Raw genomic sequence first — 17,756 nt, 5'->3', positions numbered from 1 at the left:
TTTTCAGGCGAGTTGGGGATTTTCTCTGCCCGGGGACTGCGTGTTTGTGTTGTCTTCATCATCATCATCATCATCATCATCTTCATTTGTGACATTGTCTGGACTGGACTGTGTAAAAAATTGGATGTGTAAAAATTGTGACTTCATACAGGCGCTGATGACCGCACAGTTGAGTGCCCAATGAATCAGACATCCTCATCATCATCATCATCCTGTACTGTGTTGTTTATTTGTGGACTTCTCCATCTTCTGTGCATCCTCCAACCTTACAATGGCTACTTGGCACTTGCATTATTAGTGTGTCACAGGGTGTCTTGGTCATCCTTTGTTTCTGAGTAGTGATAAAGGCACAGTCATCTGTTCCCTTTTTAACTGTGTCTAAACTGATATTTTATCCTTGATTTTACCTAGTTATTCTGCAGTGTTTCATCTTACTTTTACTGAGGACATTTCTGATGCTCATGTTATCAGGGTGTGTTTTCAATTCTTGTGTGTGAATGCAACTTGGTTTTCCAATTTATTATTATTTTTTAATAGACTTTTGTTGTGATCAGATGTATACCATTCATGAAAAGTTGCTGATGACCGACCTTCTGTTTAATGCCCTCACTTGAAAATCACTACCATCATCAGCTCCAAGTTTTTGCATAATTTTTAGTGTATTTTCATTGTGTGAGCTGACTTTGCATTGTAGTAAAACGTAGAACAGATTTCAAATGCAAAATTATTTGGGTGAAGATAAGTGTTAAAGGTGGATCAAACCTGGTCATCAGATGCTTTTAGAGACTCCCTGCCTCAGGAACAGTGCTAATGTAACATTTGATGGGAAACATGAAGAAGATTTTGAGTAAATTTCCACATCATTTGTTATAGAATTAGGTGCAAATTTGAGCTTACCAGCTGTAGACTTGGAAACTCTGTTGATTAAGGTAGATAATAGGGACAGATAATCACATAAAATTGTTTTAAATGCCTTATCTGAAAACTACCTTGAGCATCTAATCAGAGGAGGACTTGTGTAGGCAATATAACTGATATTCAGATTTGAACTTTTTGAACTGGTTAGCATAGGACAGGGAATGAGTGATGGTGAGGCTGTTGCAGCATCACTGAATATAGCTGTAAACAGAAAAGTAAGAAAAGGTGTACCTTGGGCAGGTATGTACTGAGCACTGTTGTGAGACATGGGAAATCTGGTATCGGGCACCACAGAGGCTGAATGCCCTCTGGAGCAGACGGGCCTCAATATCTGATAGAGGGTACTGTGACTGCCCAGGACTTGAACAGTGAGCATGCCACCATCTTGCTATGTGAGTGTGCCAACCTATTCCATTCCACACAGCCGGTATTTAGGCAGCTGCTCAGCACACAGCCAGGCAGTTCAATGTTCATGCTTGATACCTACAGATCAAACTTTGCTGTACTGTTTATTCTCTCTGGTTGTCTTCAATTTTTCACTCTGCTGCTCTTGATCTTTTTGTCATCATTGTGGCAACTGCTTTGCATAGTTTTGCATAGTGCCTCATTGTCCCTATCCTGGTCTGTCTGTCACATTTTGTTCTCTGTACTGTTCAGTTGGGTTACTCTTCCACAGGCAGCTCTGTTCTTGTTCCCCCTTGCTCCATGAAAGACATGGCCATGCAGACATGCAACCTCCATTTCAGCACTGAGGTTGTGAAATCGCCCAATGTCAAGGTAGCATTGCCATCGCCCCACCCAGCTGTGCAACAAGCTGTCAAACTCTCACCCCAAGGGGCGAAGCCAGCAGCTACACAACCAGTAGGCCAGAAAGGACAGAAGGAGTACCCCGTGAAGATTTCCTCTGTCCCTCCAGCCAGACAATACCTGAGTCTTCCTCTAATTGTAAAGACTCAAAGAAGTCCACCAAAGGCAAGGAGTCTTCTCCTTTGCCAAGTCGAAGATCCTCTTCGACAGTGTCACCACATGATACCTTAGCCCGAGCAGCCTCCGTGTCACTGGTGCACACTACCAACCATTTTCCAGCATTGGACTCCACAGACCATTCTCACAAGCAAGTTGGTGCTTCTGTGGACCCCATGGGCAGGATCCTCCTGCTTCTGTGCTGCTAGTAGTGACTCTTCACTGGCTGTCACTCAGCAGCCCCCGAGGTGACACCCCTGCATCTCTTTCTCATCATGACTCTCCTCCAATGGAACATTCATAGCCTTTGGTCCCACACAGAGGATTTACAGCTTCTTTTAGAATTTTTGCTACTCGGTGACTTCAGTGTGCATCGTCCCCTTTGGGGTTCTCCCAGAATCTGTCAGAGAGGTGCCCTCTTGGCTGACCTTCTTAACCAACTTAACCTCTTCTGCCTTAACACTGAAGCACCTACATTCCTTTCTGACTCCTTGCACACGTATTCCCATTTGGACCTATCCTTCTGCACTGCCCTGCTTGCCCACCATCTTGAGTGGTCTGCTCTCTCTGACACCTACCCAAGCTATCATTTCCCATGTGCTATCCATTTGCTGACTCCTACCTCATCTGCATGCATGCCCAAATGGCGGCGTACTAAGGCTGAGTGGCAGCTTTACTCCTACCTGTTCACCTTCAAAGAACAAGATTTCCCCAGTTGTGATGACCAGATGGAATATCTCACAAACATTCCATTCCTCGTACTTCCTCTTTACCTCATCATGTCCCAGTCCCTTGGTGGACTGAGGCATGCCACAACACAATTCACACTCAGAGACATGCTCTCCGTGTTTTTCACTGCCATCCTACAATGACAAACTGCATTCAGTATAAACAGATGTGTGCACAGTGTTGTCACATTCTTTGGGATAGCAAAGGAGCTAGCTGGATTTCATTCACTAGTTCTTTTAACAGTTCCACCCCTTCCTGTGTTGTGTGGGCCAACCTCTGATGGCTCTCTGGGACCAAGATCCATTCCCCTATATCCGGACTGACAGTAGCAGATGATCTCATCGTGGACTCTACTGCTACCTCCAACACCTTGAGCTGCCATTTTGCGGAATTTTTGAGCTCTTCCCGCTGTCACCCTGCCTTCTTCCATCGGAAACGAATGGAGGAGGCTCGGGCGATACCCTTCTCTTCTCCGAATTGTGAGTGCTACAATGCCTCCAATAGTATGAGGGAGCTAGATCATGCTCTCAGTTCATCCTGATCCTTCGCCCCAGGGGCAGATGCCATCCACACTCAGATGTTGCAGCACCTTTCCCTTGCAAGCAAACACTTTCTGCTTAACATGTACAACTTTATCTGAGAGGAGGGCACATTCCCGGATGCTGGCGTGAAGCCACTGTCATACCCACACCTAAGCCTGGTAAGGACAAAAACCTACCTTATAGCTACCGCCCCATCTCTCTTATCAGCTGCGTTCATGAATGCACAGTGTGGATTTCGAGTACGCATTCTGCAGTTGACCATCTTGTTGCTTTGTCCATCCATATCATGAATGGTTTTCTGCAGAAATCCTAGACTGTGTCCATGTTTTTCAATTAGGAGAAGGCCTATAACACCTGCCGGAGAAATGGTATCCTCCATACTCTTTACACACAGGACTTCCGTGGCCACCTGCCCTGTTTTCTTCAGGCATTTTTTTCAAGGTGCTTGTGGGTTCCACCTTGTCAGACACCTTTATCCAGGAAAATGGTGTGCCTCAGGGTTCTGTCCACTTTGCTATCGCCATTAACCCTATAATGGCCTGTCTCCTGTTGGGCATCTCCGGCTCCCTTTTTGTTGACGATTTTGCCATCTATTGCAGTTCTCCATGGACCTGTCTCAATGAGCTGCATCTTTACTCCTGGAGCATCGACAATGGTGTTCACTTTTCCCCTGACAAAACCATCTGTATGAATTTCTGGCGGCACTAATGGTCTCTTCCACCACCTTTACATCTTGGGCCTGTTGCCCTTCTGTTTATTGAAACAATGGAATTCCTGAGGCTCATGCTGGACAGGAAACGCTCTTGGTCCTCCCATGTGTCTTACCTGGCAGCCTGTTATACGTGGTTCCTCAATGTCCTACGTGTTCTCAATGGCACTTCCTGGGGTGCTGATCGAACCACCTTCCTTCAATTGTACTGGTCCATTGTCCATTCAAAACTCAACTATAGGTGCTTAGTTTATGTGTCTGCATGTCCATCCCTCTTACACTGTCTCAGCACTATTCTCCATCATGGCATCTGTCTAGCCATGGGCATCTTTTACACTAGCCCGGTTGAGAGTCTGTTTGCTGAAGCTGCTGAACTGCCATTGCCCTACTGCCATGACTTCCTCCACAGTGGGTATGCATGCTGTTTGTCTGCCATCCATAGCCACCCATCCTATGCGTACTTTGATGGTTCCTTTGATCACTAGTATGGGGTACTTCCCTCTTCTCTGTTACCTCCTGGAGTCTGCTTTTCCCACTTGCTGCAGTGGCTTAACTTCACACTGCCTGCAACTTTCCAGGTGTGTGTGAACATTTCACCACCTTGGCTTCATGAAGTGGCCCATGTTAACCTTGGCCTTCATTCGCTTCCTAAGGACACTACTCCAGTCTTGGTCTATTGCCTTCCATTTCATGACCTTTGCAATAGCACCTTTGTATGCACTGATGGCTCTTGGACTGACTGTGGGGTTGGGTGTGCCTTCAACATTGGCACCAATGTCTTTCGATATCGACTACAGGCGCACTGCTCAGTATTTACAGCCAAGCTCTTCTCCCCATATCAGGCAATGGAGTACATCCAGTGACACAGCCTTTTCAATTGTGTCCTCTGCTCAGACTCACTCAGCACCATTCAAAGTCTGTGTGTGTTGTCCACCGCCCATCCCTTAATGCAGCAGGTTGAGGAAAACTGTCATTTGCTCACTTTGGTGGAGCCAGTGTCATGATTCTGTGGGTTCCTGGTAATGTCAGTCTGCCAGGAAATGAGAATGCTGATGCTGTTGCCAAGGCTGCAGTCCTCATACCTCGGCCCGCAAGTTCCTATATTCCCTCGAATGATCTCTGTGTTGCCGTCTGCCAGCAGGTGGTGTCTCTTTGGCATCACCAATGATCCTCCCTTCACGGGAATAAGCTCTGGCTTACTAAGCCTCTCCCAGCAGCTTGGATGACCTCCTCTCGGCCCTCACACCTCTTTGTACACATTGCACCCAAGTTTGAACTGTCCACCACTTCCTGATGGAATGCCCATTTTTTAATTGTTTACATTCATGCTTGGGTTTATCATCTGAGTTATCAGCCATTTTAGCAAATGATGTACAGGCTGTTCACCACATTTTACTTTTTATCTGTCAAAGCAATATGGTGAAGGCCATTTAATTTTTAGTTTTGTACCTCCATTTCTGTATGTTGTCGTTTTTAGATCTTTTTCCACGTGCCTGTTTTTAGCTGTCTTCTCTTATGTCAATCAGGGCTCACATATAGTCACTTTTTAACTCCTCTCTGTCTTTGTGTTCTATAGTTTTGACTTGGGCATGCATGACCCCAGTTATTTTTTTCGCCCTAAAGCAAAACAAATCAAACCAATCTCCCACCAGCTGACTCCCTCCGTTTGTGCATTCAACAAAGTTCACACTGATATTTGTCTACCACAGGTATAGCAGGAAGGATCTGCTGTGGTTCAACAGGCATGTTAGAAATGGAAGAAAGCACTCTGTGACATCATGGGAATGGAGAATGACAGAGATAAGGCCAAATACTAAACATATTTCTCCAAAACTGTTTCACTGATGAAGATCACGCTGTGGTTCCCCTTAAAATTGTTGCACAAATGTTAAAATGGCAGATATCAAAACAAATGAGCACATGGTAGAAATGCAACTTAAAGAGCTCAACACTGGAAAGGCCACTTGATCTGATGGGATACCAACACAACTCTGCATAGAGTATGTAAAAGAACTTTTTCCTCTTATAGCATCTGTCTGCAGTAGGTTCCTGGAGAAGCAAAGCATTCTTAGTGACATGGAGAAAGTCAATTCATTCCCACTTTCAAGAATGGCCATCAAACAGTCACACAAAAGAATAGGTGTATATCTCTGATGTTGGTCTGTTGAAGAAGTCTGGAACATGTTTTATGCTCATGATTATTTAACATTCCTGCAACCTGGAAATCTACTCTGTAGGAAGCAACATGGGCTCCAAAAATAATAGTCATGTGAAATGCAGCTCACTATGTTTGTGCACAAGAGCCAGAAAGCAGTAGATATCAGTGCCCAGGTTCATGCCATGTTCCTTGAAGGCATTCAGACAAAATAAGAGTGAATGAAACATCATAGCAGCTGTGTGATTGGATTGAAAAATTTCTACCAAACGAAATACAGCATGTCATTCTCAATGGATAAAAGCCTTCAGGGCAAAAATAACTTTTGGTGTGCACTAAAGGAGTGTTATAGGATTGTTACTTTCAACGATAAATGTAAGGGAGCTAGTGGATAACAGTGGAAGCTCCATGAGGCTTTCCATGGGTGATACTATCGTAAACAGAGAAGCTTCTAAACTAGAAAATTTTACTGAACTACAAGAGGACCTGCAGAGGATTGACACTTGATGCTGGATTGGTAGTTGATCCTCAACATAAATGTAACATATTGCACTCAGATAGGCAGGAAGACACCATAGAATAAGATTACACAATTGCAGAACAGTCACTGGAAGCAGTCATAGCTATAAAATATCTGGGAGTATGGGTACAGTGATTTAAAATGAAACACTCATATAAAACTAATAACAGATAAGTCAGTTGGCAAACTAAGGTCTCAGGAGATAACTTTCCAAATCCTCGTTTGACCAATACTTGACTATTGCTCATCAATGTGGTTTCTGTTCTAGAAAGGACTGATAGAGAAAATAGAGAAGATCAAAAGAAGAGCCGCATGATTCATTACAGGTTCATTTAGTAAGTGTGAAAGAATAATGGAAATGTGTGGCCAACACCAGTGGCAGACACTGACAGAGAGGCATTCTGCATCATGGAATAGTTTACTGTTTATTTAAAATGCTGAGAGCTTACATTCCTTGAAGAGTCAGCCACTCATATATCTCAAGAAAGACCATGAATGTAAAATTAAAGAAATCTGAGTTTGTGTGGAGGCTTGCCAATGACCGTTCTTCCAGAAAACCATTCACAACAGCTACAGGAAGGGCTGGAGTGACAGTCGTACACAAGGTACCCTCTGCTGCACACAGAAAAGTGGTTTCTGCGATATAAATGTAGACGTAGAAATGTCAGATGACACAAGCAATTCCTATTATTTCACAAGATCGTTGTGACTGAGAATATACTAACCAGTTGATACTCTGAGAATAAGAATTAGTTATTCACCAAAATGAGATCAGCCTTCTTTCCACAACTCCAGCAGTACACCTGTGCTGTCCAACTATTCTCTATGATATTCTTAATTGTAGGCCTACCACCCTAGCCCACGACTATTGCCCATGTGGTCTTGTCAGTCCTTGCAGGGGAAATGCTGCCTGACCCTTGTTTGACATGTTCTGCATGCAGGAGGAATAAACTCAGAAACAGAAGAACATATTTTATTAATTGCGACATTTAATGCTGCTCTCCACTTGTAACTCAAAGGTAACAAAATTGAAATTTTGGCCTTCTTGCAGAATTGCAATGTTTAATCAGAAAGTATAATGGGAAACTTCATTGTATGATGTCAGAGAGTAGTTGAAAAGAACAACAGAAAATAAATTTAAATCTAGGAGTAAATCTGTGCATGGAGAAACACATCACATGTGCAACGCAGTGCTCCTGGTGGCCAGGCAAAGAACTGCTTGATAACAATTCACTCAGTATGGACACATGACACTGCACCATCACTGCACAACACAGCACTTCACGTGAACACTTGGAGGTTGATGCATAGGGTGCTACATCAGCCCCCTGGTGGAAACAGAGTGTCAGTATCAAGTAGCCTCACTGGGAAGTGAACTCAGCGGCTGAAGCATGTCATCCACATTGGAGGAGGTACAACAGAGGCTGGCGGATGCTACACTGTATGAGATGAACACATTGTGGAGTCCTGCTGGGAGGCTTGTCATCATTTATGTGGGCCACTGGCAGTGGTGTCTCATGTGATATGTATGCTGGCTTTACTCAGTACAGTGAGATGGTTGTTGGCTTGCCATTCAACAGAACACCTGTTGTTTGTGCTGAGTGTTGGAGAACCTTGTATGAGCTGGAATATGAGGATGGAAGTGCAGGTTTAATGCCCTCTGCACAGAGCTCACATGAGTACGATGTTCAAGGTCTTGGTGCATAAAAGAGTGCAGTGTACCATGTCACAAAGCCTGTAGAGGTCAGAGTTTGGACACAAGCTGTCTTAAACACCGTAAAAAGTCTGGTTGCTTTTGCACGGTTGTCTTGATTGTCTGTGTCCACAAAATCACCAGGCAGACACAATGTTTCACCATAAACTAATTCTGCTGCTGACACACTGATGCCTAACTTGAAAGTTGTCTGTGACCCAAGTATAATACCATGGGGAATGCTGACATCTAAGATACATCATGGCATTTTAACGCTGTCTACAGACAACAGTGCCAGCACTCGATCATCCCATTGATGGCTGGGTGGTAGCTCGTTGTCTGTGATGGGTGTATCCACAAAATTTGGCCAGCTGTGTGGACAGGTCTGACTCAAAGTGACGCCCATGGTCAGTAGTGATATGCAGCGGGCACCTAAATCTCGCCAACCGTGTTGATGAAAAAGTGGAAGCTAATGTCTCAGCTGTGATATTTTCTATCACTGTTGTTTCAGGCCAGTGGGTGTAATGATTAATCATGGTCAACTAATACCTCTGTCCATCTGATGGGGGAAGTGTGTCAACCACATCCAAATGCACATAGGTGAAACGTATGGTGGTATCTGGAAAAATCACCAATTGGGACTTATACAGATCAAGAAATTTTGCAAAGCTGGCATATGAGACATGGTATGATCCACTTTTGGAAGTATTTCTGCATGTCTGTCTTCACACAGCACTGAGACACCAGATGGAAGATTGGTTGGACATCTGGATGGCACAAATTATGCACCATGTTGAAAGCTTCCCTTCTGAACACTTGTGGCAGGAAAGGATGAGGTTGACCATGTGAGACATCACAATACAGATGTATCTTCCGGTACACTCATGAGCTGCATCTTCAGTGCTAATTCAGGGTCATTGACATACTTACGGAGCTGTCCTCTGGATGTCATTTTGTGCACACTAACTTATTCTTGAGAAAGACTTCATGATATTAGGTGATTATGGAAATTCTAAGGTGGAAGTTGTGATCTCTACTTGAAATCTTATATGAACTTACCCTGTGTGATCACATCTGATATGAGTTCAGCTATGATAACTCCAATTTTTTCAAGAACAACACTACTTATCTTTGTTCTTGAAGGTCTTGCAGATGTCAAAATTGCATAATTATTTTCTTCAGGCTCACAATTTCAGAGTTGCTCTTAAGGATAAAATCGAATTAGTTGTCATAAATAAAAAAGTTGGCCTTATATTTTAGCAGTTCACTAAATTTATTTAAGCTTCTTGCTCCACACATTTTTATCACCTTCATGCAAGTTACGACATAAGTGCTGATACTGCACAACTCCATAACATTAGCACAGTTTACATAACATTTCTGATTCTTAACACACCTACCAAGATTCTGTCTCATAACTTTCAGTGAGGAACATGCACACTTGCCTCAAGCGAATACAATTATTACACTTTCATTTATTCACACTGGTCACTAATAAATGTTCAGATTAGTGTTAAATACTAAATGGATGTTTGTAATCTTCATATAATATTCGTTCTTATGACCATAAAAGTATGATTTAATGTTCCTGTTCTTAACAGTGCAAGGAACTTGAAGTATGCTGTTGTTTTGATACTCTTAAAATAACCTCATCATTTAATGTTTTCTTTTCCCTAAAGATGAATTTCCAAGTTTTACATATTATTTCAGTATTTCAAAATTCTGAATATGATGACAGTACCAGTATTTGTGTGAATCAAGTGTGCTTTAGAATTTGATTTGACATATTTGGTACTTGTATCATAATGCAACACAATAAATATGTTAAAGGAAAACCTCAAACCACACACACACACACACACACACACACACACACACACACACGCGTTAAAGTGCATTGTGAGTTGTTGGTCTTTTAAGCGTTTTAATGAGCTATAAATTCACAAAAGGTAATGACTTTTTATAAATATGTAAATTTTGAAGCAAAGTGTTTCATCAGATTGTGTATCAATTTGCAGTCTGTAACAGTTTAGATGGCTTTTTGGTTCATGATGCTAACTGTGAACATTAACAAAGTAAATCGAGTATTATCCATCATGCACACACAATACGCACGTGCTTGCGCATTGTGCCCCCCCCCCCCCCCCCCCCCCCTCTCTCTCTCTCTCTCTCTCTCTCTCTCTCTCTCTCTCACACACACACACACACACACACACACATACACACACACACACAGCCACAAAATGGAATGGTACTGTGCAGTTATCAGAGTCATTTCCCTAACACACATTCAGGCCAGTTCTGGTATAAACTGATAAGGATTCTTAAGAAATTAGAATGTATTATACAGATAGAGTAAGTGCATTTGAACTCTTGTTGCTTCACCTTTGGCATTCTGGAAATGCCTGCCACACAATGGTCAGAGGAAAGGGTAAGAATAAGGGTGGGGGTAGGGGGGATGGTAAGGCAAAATTCAAAATTTGACAGCCCAAATCAGCAGCATGTGTGAAATGTCCTGAGCAGAATGAGTTGGGTCATTTGTCTTGACGGTTTCCCATAACCTCATCACAAGATTTTAGTAGTATGCTTCAGTGACAGATTCCCCCTTATAAGCATAATTTGTTAGCATCATATCACAGCAATCCCAGATAACACTCAGTGCCACCTTACCTGACGATGGTTGGACCTACACCTTTTTTGGTGATGGTGAAGTGACATGTTTCCACTACTTACAGAGCTCCTTTGTCCTGAGATTGTAATGATAAACACAGCACCCATACATGGTTATTAGGTGGCTAAGGAAGTCAACTGGATTGACTTGATATAGCTTCAATATTTCTGCTGCCCCCTTGGCTTTTTGGTGTGGACAGTTGTGGATCCCAGCTGGTGGAAATCGTGTCATTTTCAGAATGTCATTCCAGATGTTGAAAACTAATTCATGACCAATCTTTACTTTGCCCACTATTATCCTGATTGTGATATGTCAATCTTTGACTACCAAGGGCCTCCACTTCTCTTGTGGTTCGTAGTTCTTCAAAGTGGGGTGGTCTGCCTCTTTGTTCTTCATCATTCAGACATGTTTGACCACACTGGAAGCATCTGCATGACCTAATCACAGTATCATAAGATGCTGATTGTTGCTGTACACTTCCATCAACTCAGCACAAACTGTTGCAGCATTGTTCCCTTTCAAATGAGAGAAAGAAATTAGTGCACGAAACTCCACTCTGTCAATAGGTTGAGCCATTTTGTTTTGACTCCTCAAGCAACATGCTACAATAATGTGGCACAGGGATTTCATTGTGTACCAGGACTATAGACATGTATCTACAAACAAACAAAAAATTATTTATGTAATATTATTTTTATTTGGTGATAATTAAAACTTTATGGTTACCTCTCATATATATATATATATATTATGCCAACGGCCTTGCCAGAGTGGTAACACTGGGTCCCATAAGATCACCAAAGCTAAGTGCTCTAGGGTTTGGCTAGCCTTTAGATGAGTGACCATCCAGGTCTATCTAGTGCTGTTGGCGAGTGGGTTCCATTCAGCCCTTGTGAGGCCAGTTGAGGAGCTACCTGATTCAGAAGTAGTGGCTCCCGATCACCAAAACTGACAACCGACAGAAGAGCGGCTGCTGACCACATGCCCCTCCACATCTGCATCCAGTGACACCTATTACTGAGGATGAAATGGTGGTCGGTCGGTACTGTTGGGCCTTCTGAAGCATGATTAGACAATGTTCAAATATGTTATGTAAAATGATGCAGCTTCTTAACTCTCATCTGGATAACTTAATACCTGCTATCTGCAGTAAAGTACTCTTCAGTAAACACTTAAAGAAGTGCCAATGGCACTTGATTTATAAACATAGGTTATCATGAAAAGTTCATCATTTTTATTTTTCAATGCACTGATTATGGACATAGTATTCACATGTCCTTAAAATAGGATTTTCTTGGCTATGTCATTTGTTCTCATTTATAAATAAAATATTTCTGTTCCAGATTGCTTACAGGGAACTGAAACCTCATCCCACCAGTGATCTTGAGAGGCGGAGAGATCAAAAGAAGAAACATAAAGTCTCGTAACCTCTGCCAGTGGTGTTTGACACAAGGTGCACAGCAGTGGTACATATGTCACAAGCATTATGTGAATCCTGAGGGGGTGAATCATTCATTTGCTCCATACACTGAAGAACCTTGTGTATGCCTGTGAGGTTAAAATTACAGTCATGCATATTCTGAGAGTATACTTCAGTCATTCTGATTCCCTTATGTAAGACTCTGTGTGCATATAACTGTGATGAGACTGACTTATTATCCTTACAACCTCATAGCCTTTTTTATTTATGGACTGTTCACATTTTTTACTATTAACATTCCTACTTTAATACTTCCAGTTTAATTAAAAATAACTCTAATTCCATGTATGTTTGTAGTGACTGGTCTCTGTTTCTGATTGTGGTCTAGCTCTGTGTGTGTGTGTGTGTGTGTGTGTGTGTGTGTGTGTGTGTGTGTGTGCGTGGTACAAGTTTTGTCAGTTTTTTGGAAACTTACTTTTAGTAAAAACGAGAACAGAGAAGAAAGTGAATGCAATGATACGAGCATAGTGTTAGGATTTTCATATTCCAGCTTTGTAATGGGTCTCAAAAAATTTTAATATGTGGCCTAATAAATTTTTTAAGCACTCATATTCAGATCCTTAAATAATACTGTTTATGTTAAGAAGTAATTTGAATTGTTATTACATAAGCACAATATTAAAAATTTGTCTTTTACTCTGAGATTTGCCCACATTGAAATGCTTTTACAACTGCACAAAAGTGTGTCTAAGCCAAAGTAAGTGCCATGCAGTGCAGTTCATATATGCAGTGCTTCTATATATATGTCATTGTCTTCCTGAATTCTGTTACTGCAAGGATACAGAATTGAAATTTTTTTTATGAAAAGAAATATTGATCTGCACAAATGCTATTCTTCCTTGTCAGACAATTTTGTTGTGTGTAAAGAATTCTTCTTTATTTTTCTGTTTTTGTTTTCCGTCACTGTGTTACACAAATTTTAAAGGACAAATAGTGCTTTAAATGTTCCTTCTGGGTTTTAATAAAGCTGTGACTGACAGTGCTTTTTGTATGAACTTGTTTTTGTCTACAGAATTTTAAAATAATAATAAATGTTACATATAATGAACAATATGAGTACAGTATAAAATATGACAGTTAATTCAGATGGAACACCAAGCTAAAAGAGAAGATAACTTGTATAAACAAATAAAATATTATGAATATGAGAGCAGCAGTATAATTATATTGTCAAGTGATTTGTGACTGCATCACTGCATTTGAAAATATTTGCTTATAAAATATTCACATCATGTGTATCTTAAATAGATATTACCAGAGCAGTGCAGCCAAGCACCTGTTTCTAAATAAAACATTAAAAAATTGGTTGTTGTTGTGACAGTCTCATGTGTGGAGGCTTGGCATAAAATACTGTCAAATGGAGGAGCTTACAGCAAGTGAAATATTTAAATGTATTTTGTTACAGTCTATAAAGTTTTGCATTTTCATCAAGTAACTGCTTTTGAAAAAATATGGAACATTTTCAGATCTATTACAGATAAATAAGAGGCATGGTAATTAACTTCATATACTGTGTATAATTTTATCTTTGTAACAACTCATTTTAGAAGTACTGATTTTGTCATCTTGGTGTCCATTACATAGACAGTGACACCTCTGAATTTCTTCTTAATGTGTATCTCTCCACCCCTCTATAAATCCAGCCACATCTGTTCTGTGTATCTTACGGCCACTTGAGTGCTGTGCACATTACCTGCAAATGGTTGGCTGCTCTGCTGTTACTATGGTTTCAAATACACTGTTTTACTTCATCAAATGTGTGTAATACAAAATCTTAAGAAGTTGAAAAACTCAGCCAAGCAGTTGCAAAACAAAGGTTTATTAGCCCTTGACCCAAGTTTCGATATTTCTAAAAATATCTTCTGCAGAAGGAGTGGGCCTTGTTACATAACATGATGGTACATTAAAACAGCTGAAGCTGAGTGGCTCTTGTCATATATAAAATTGACAAATTACCCCAAGCCATAGCTTTAGATAGTAGCCAGATTACATTTAGTATACTCCAGAATGAACGCTCACTGATAAATGCCCACAGGTAGAGGCTCTTGAAAACATAAAATTATACCAGGAGTCACAGGATAAAATGTTTGTCTGTGGTAAGTGTACATCATGCTAGAGACAGAGCCTCTAGGATTTCCTGGTGAGCATTCATTCTGAAGTACAGTAAATGTAAGGTGGCTGCTATCTAAAGCCATGGCTTGGGATAATTCTTGTTTTTGTCAATTTCATATATGATAAGAAACACTTGCCTTCAGCTATTCTAATGTACCATCATGTGATGTAACAAGGCCCACTCCTTCTGAAGAAGATAATTTTAGAAATATCAAAACCTACGTCAAAAGATAATAAGGGCTAGCCGGTCGGAGTGGCCATGTGGTTCTAGGCGCTACAGTCTGGAGCCAAGCGACTGCTGCGGTCGCAGGTTCGAATCCTGCCTCGGGCATGGATGTGTGTGATGTTCTTAGGTTAGTTAGGTTTAATTAGTTCCAAGTTCTAGGTGACTGATGACATCAGAAGTTAAATCGCATAGTGCTCAGAGCCATTTGAGCCAATAAGGGCTAATAAACCCTTGTTCTGCAACTGGTTGGCTGATTTTTTTCAACCTCTTCATGTGTGTATTAGATTGGTTAGAGACCATCACACTTAGTAAGACTTTTACCTTTAACAGATCTGAAGAACTTGAGTACGTCTACAACAATGGATGACACTGTAAAAGAAGTGTAACATTAGACTGTAACAAAAAATATTTCAGTTACTCATGTTCTGAATTTTATTCTTCAATATTGTATTATTTTTTGCCATATAAAAAACAGAGATCAATTGTACCCTGTCTTTTATCATGTATTGTGATTAAGTTCAATATCTGCCAACTTTATGTGCTATTATTTAAATCTTTTATGAACATGCAAACTCAAAACACAATTTTGTTATTTCCAATATTGGCATAAAAGTAAGATTTACTCAAATTAATGCATGTTTTTTTAAGTTTAATGTAGCTAAAGAAGTCAATTATGCATTGGAAAAGGGTCCCTCATAATTCTGCTGTAATAGATGGGAGTATCCATTTTTGCTTTCATGGGTATGTTCATTCTCTCCATGCTGAAATAAAATAACTGCTGAAATTATTGTCTCAATTGTGTTATACTGGTACTAATGAGGGTGGGTGGGGGAAGGGAGAAAGCATAAATAGGACTAGATGGTGGAGCTAAAAGTTGTGTTCAAATTGTAACAAGTAAGGAACAACTTCAAAGACACCACAGTGTGAGAGTGGTATTACTGTAATTTATGATGTCAAATAATCCAGTTGTAATGCATTGATGCTATTACATATGCACTGTTCACAAATGTTTTACCTACTTACTATTCTGAGCATAAGTATGTCATACATTCATTACATTCCTTATGACAATATTTATTTTTTTATTTGTTACTCTTTATTATAGTTAAAAAAATCTAGTCTCTCTGTTAATGTAAATATGGAGCTAAAATTGTTGTGTTAATGGTGAAAATTGCTGGAATGTGTGAATAAAGTTTATCTTTTACATTACACACATTTTAATTTACAAAATTTTAGTTGCACACTACATTTTGAAAATAATAGTGTTTGACAGACTTTTTTTCCTGTGTGGTCTGAGGTACATGATGTTTATCATAGAAAAACCTCTCTTTCTGAAGTTGACCACCTAGTGGTGGAACATGCTGCTGAGCACAATGTGCTAGAGTTCAATTACACTTCACAATTCAAGCCATCTGGATTCTTCCCTCTAGCAACAGCTTTTCTGAATATGCAGATGAGAGCTATCATTGCAGCAGATCCTCTGCTTGTATAATCCTCCTGGTGTCAGTCTTCATTAATCCACTGCACTCACACCGTGTACCCAAGTCTCCTTTTCCTCTGTCATGTCACAACCTCCCAATCCATGACTTCATGTCATTGTCATAGTGCTCTGCTCTAGTGTTTCCTATTGTCTTTCTTTCCCAGTGCCACACTGTACATTATACCCCAGCAGCCCAAAAATTCTGGCAGTACAACTTATTTTTTCCCCTACACCCATGTTTTTAAAATTTTGGTCCAAAATGTGCACTCCCCTACACCTAAGGGTAAAAGTTTGTTAGTCTGGGAGCGTCCATACACCCTTTGTCCTCAAGCCTACATGTGGTCTCCACTCATCTGTATTTTTCATTTCCACTGTCTCCTTTATCTTTTGCTGCCACTGTTTCTATCTCCATCCATCTCTCTTTCTCTTTTAGTACCACTTTCTCTCACTGACCCTTAATACCTCCTCTCTCTTTGGTTCCCACTATTATTCTCTTCAACCATATCTATCTCTCTCTCTCTCTCTCTCTCTCTCTCTCTCTCTCTCTCTCTCTTTCTCTGCCACTTTCACTCTCCCACCATCACTGTCTCCTCTCTCTTTCTCTCCCACTCACACAGTCTCCTCTCTCTTCTGCCATTGCTGTCCCTCTGAAACTCTCATTCAGCTCAAAAAGCACGAACATGTCTGCTTGCCAAATCTTTTGGTGAGGAAGGCAGAATGAGGACTGAGGCAGTAGGTTCCCCACTTTCCTGTCAGACACTTTTAAAAAAGAACTTATTCACCTTTTTTGTGCTCCAACAGGAGCACTTTTCTGCTAGTTCCCTTCTTTTTCCTGCTACAGCTGGGTGTGCTGCATGCATAAAATGAATTATTTAGGTAAGTAAACTTTTGACGGTTTGTTTATATACTTCAACACATTTATATACTTGGACACAACAAATAAGTTCATATAATGTTAAACAAAATCATTTACTTTACATTTTTCTGAATCATTTGCTCATCAATCACAATTCATCAAAAACACTCTGCTTTGATCTGCCTCTTAAAAGAGTAATTTTTTTTTCAGGCATGTTAAGACCGTTTTCAGTACATTTTTGTCACTTTGTGCCACAGGTGTGAAGTACACATTATAAAGTTTTATTGGTGAAAAAATTGATGACTAAAATCGTAGTTTGTTGACCTAAGAACCCTTGCAATGACTCTAGAACTCTTGACATGTGTTCACAATGTCAGTTAAAACTACATTTACCCCTAAAACTCAAAATTACATGCACAAGTATAGTAACAGTCATCCTTTAGATCTCAGTAATGGATAATGATTCTGAAAAAAGTTACAACGTTTCCTGAGTATGTCTAAAGAACACAGCAAAAATTTCAGTGATTTGCCATCAATAGAAATTATAGAAGTGACCATCCCCACAGTTAGTACTTTTGGTATCAGAAAAATCATGGTTTTCTCAGAAACTACCTATGAACAAATGGTGCTTTTATAAGTCACCTAAGGTCGACTCTCGACCATACCTAATGCAAAACAACCAACCAATTTCTCAGTTTGTCT

The 17,756-nt window shown here is 40.5% G+C and overlaps 1 protein-coding gene across 3 annotated transcripts in view; it reads left to right on the top strand.

Moving 5' to 3' along the window:
* LOC126190944 (multiple C2 and transmembrane domain-containing protein) overlaps nucleotides 1-12,759 on the top strand; it is an 876,357-nt gene extending 863,598 nt beyond the window's left edge. For all 3 annotated transcript variants that reach the window (XM_049931586.1, XM_049931588.1, XM_049931587.1), the window contains one exon: nucleotides 12,244-12,759. In XM_049931586.1, the coding sequence (XP_049787543.1) occupies nucleotides 12,244-12,327 (84 nt within the window). In that variant the 3' untranslated portion in view covers nucleotides 12,328-12,759. The remainder of the gene's footprint in view (nucleotides 1-12,243) is intronic.
* Nucleotides 12,760-17,756: the final 4,997 nt, after the last annotated feature.

The sequence above is a fragment of the Schistocerca cancellata genome, chromosome 6 (genome assembly GCF_023864275.1).
Source record: "Schistocerca cancellata isolate TAMUIC-IGC-003103 chromosome 6, iqSchCanc2.1, whole genome shotgun sequence".
NCBI classification, from domain to species: Eukaryota; Metazoa; Arthropoda; class Insecta; order Orthoptera; family Acrididae; genus Schistocerca; species Schistocerca cancellata.
The sequence above is the reverse complement of the archived record's forward strand: the minus strand, read 5'-3'. Positions and strand labels throughout refer to the sequence as shown.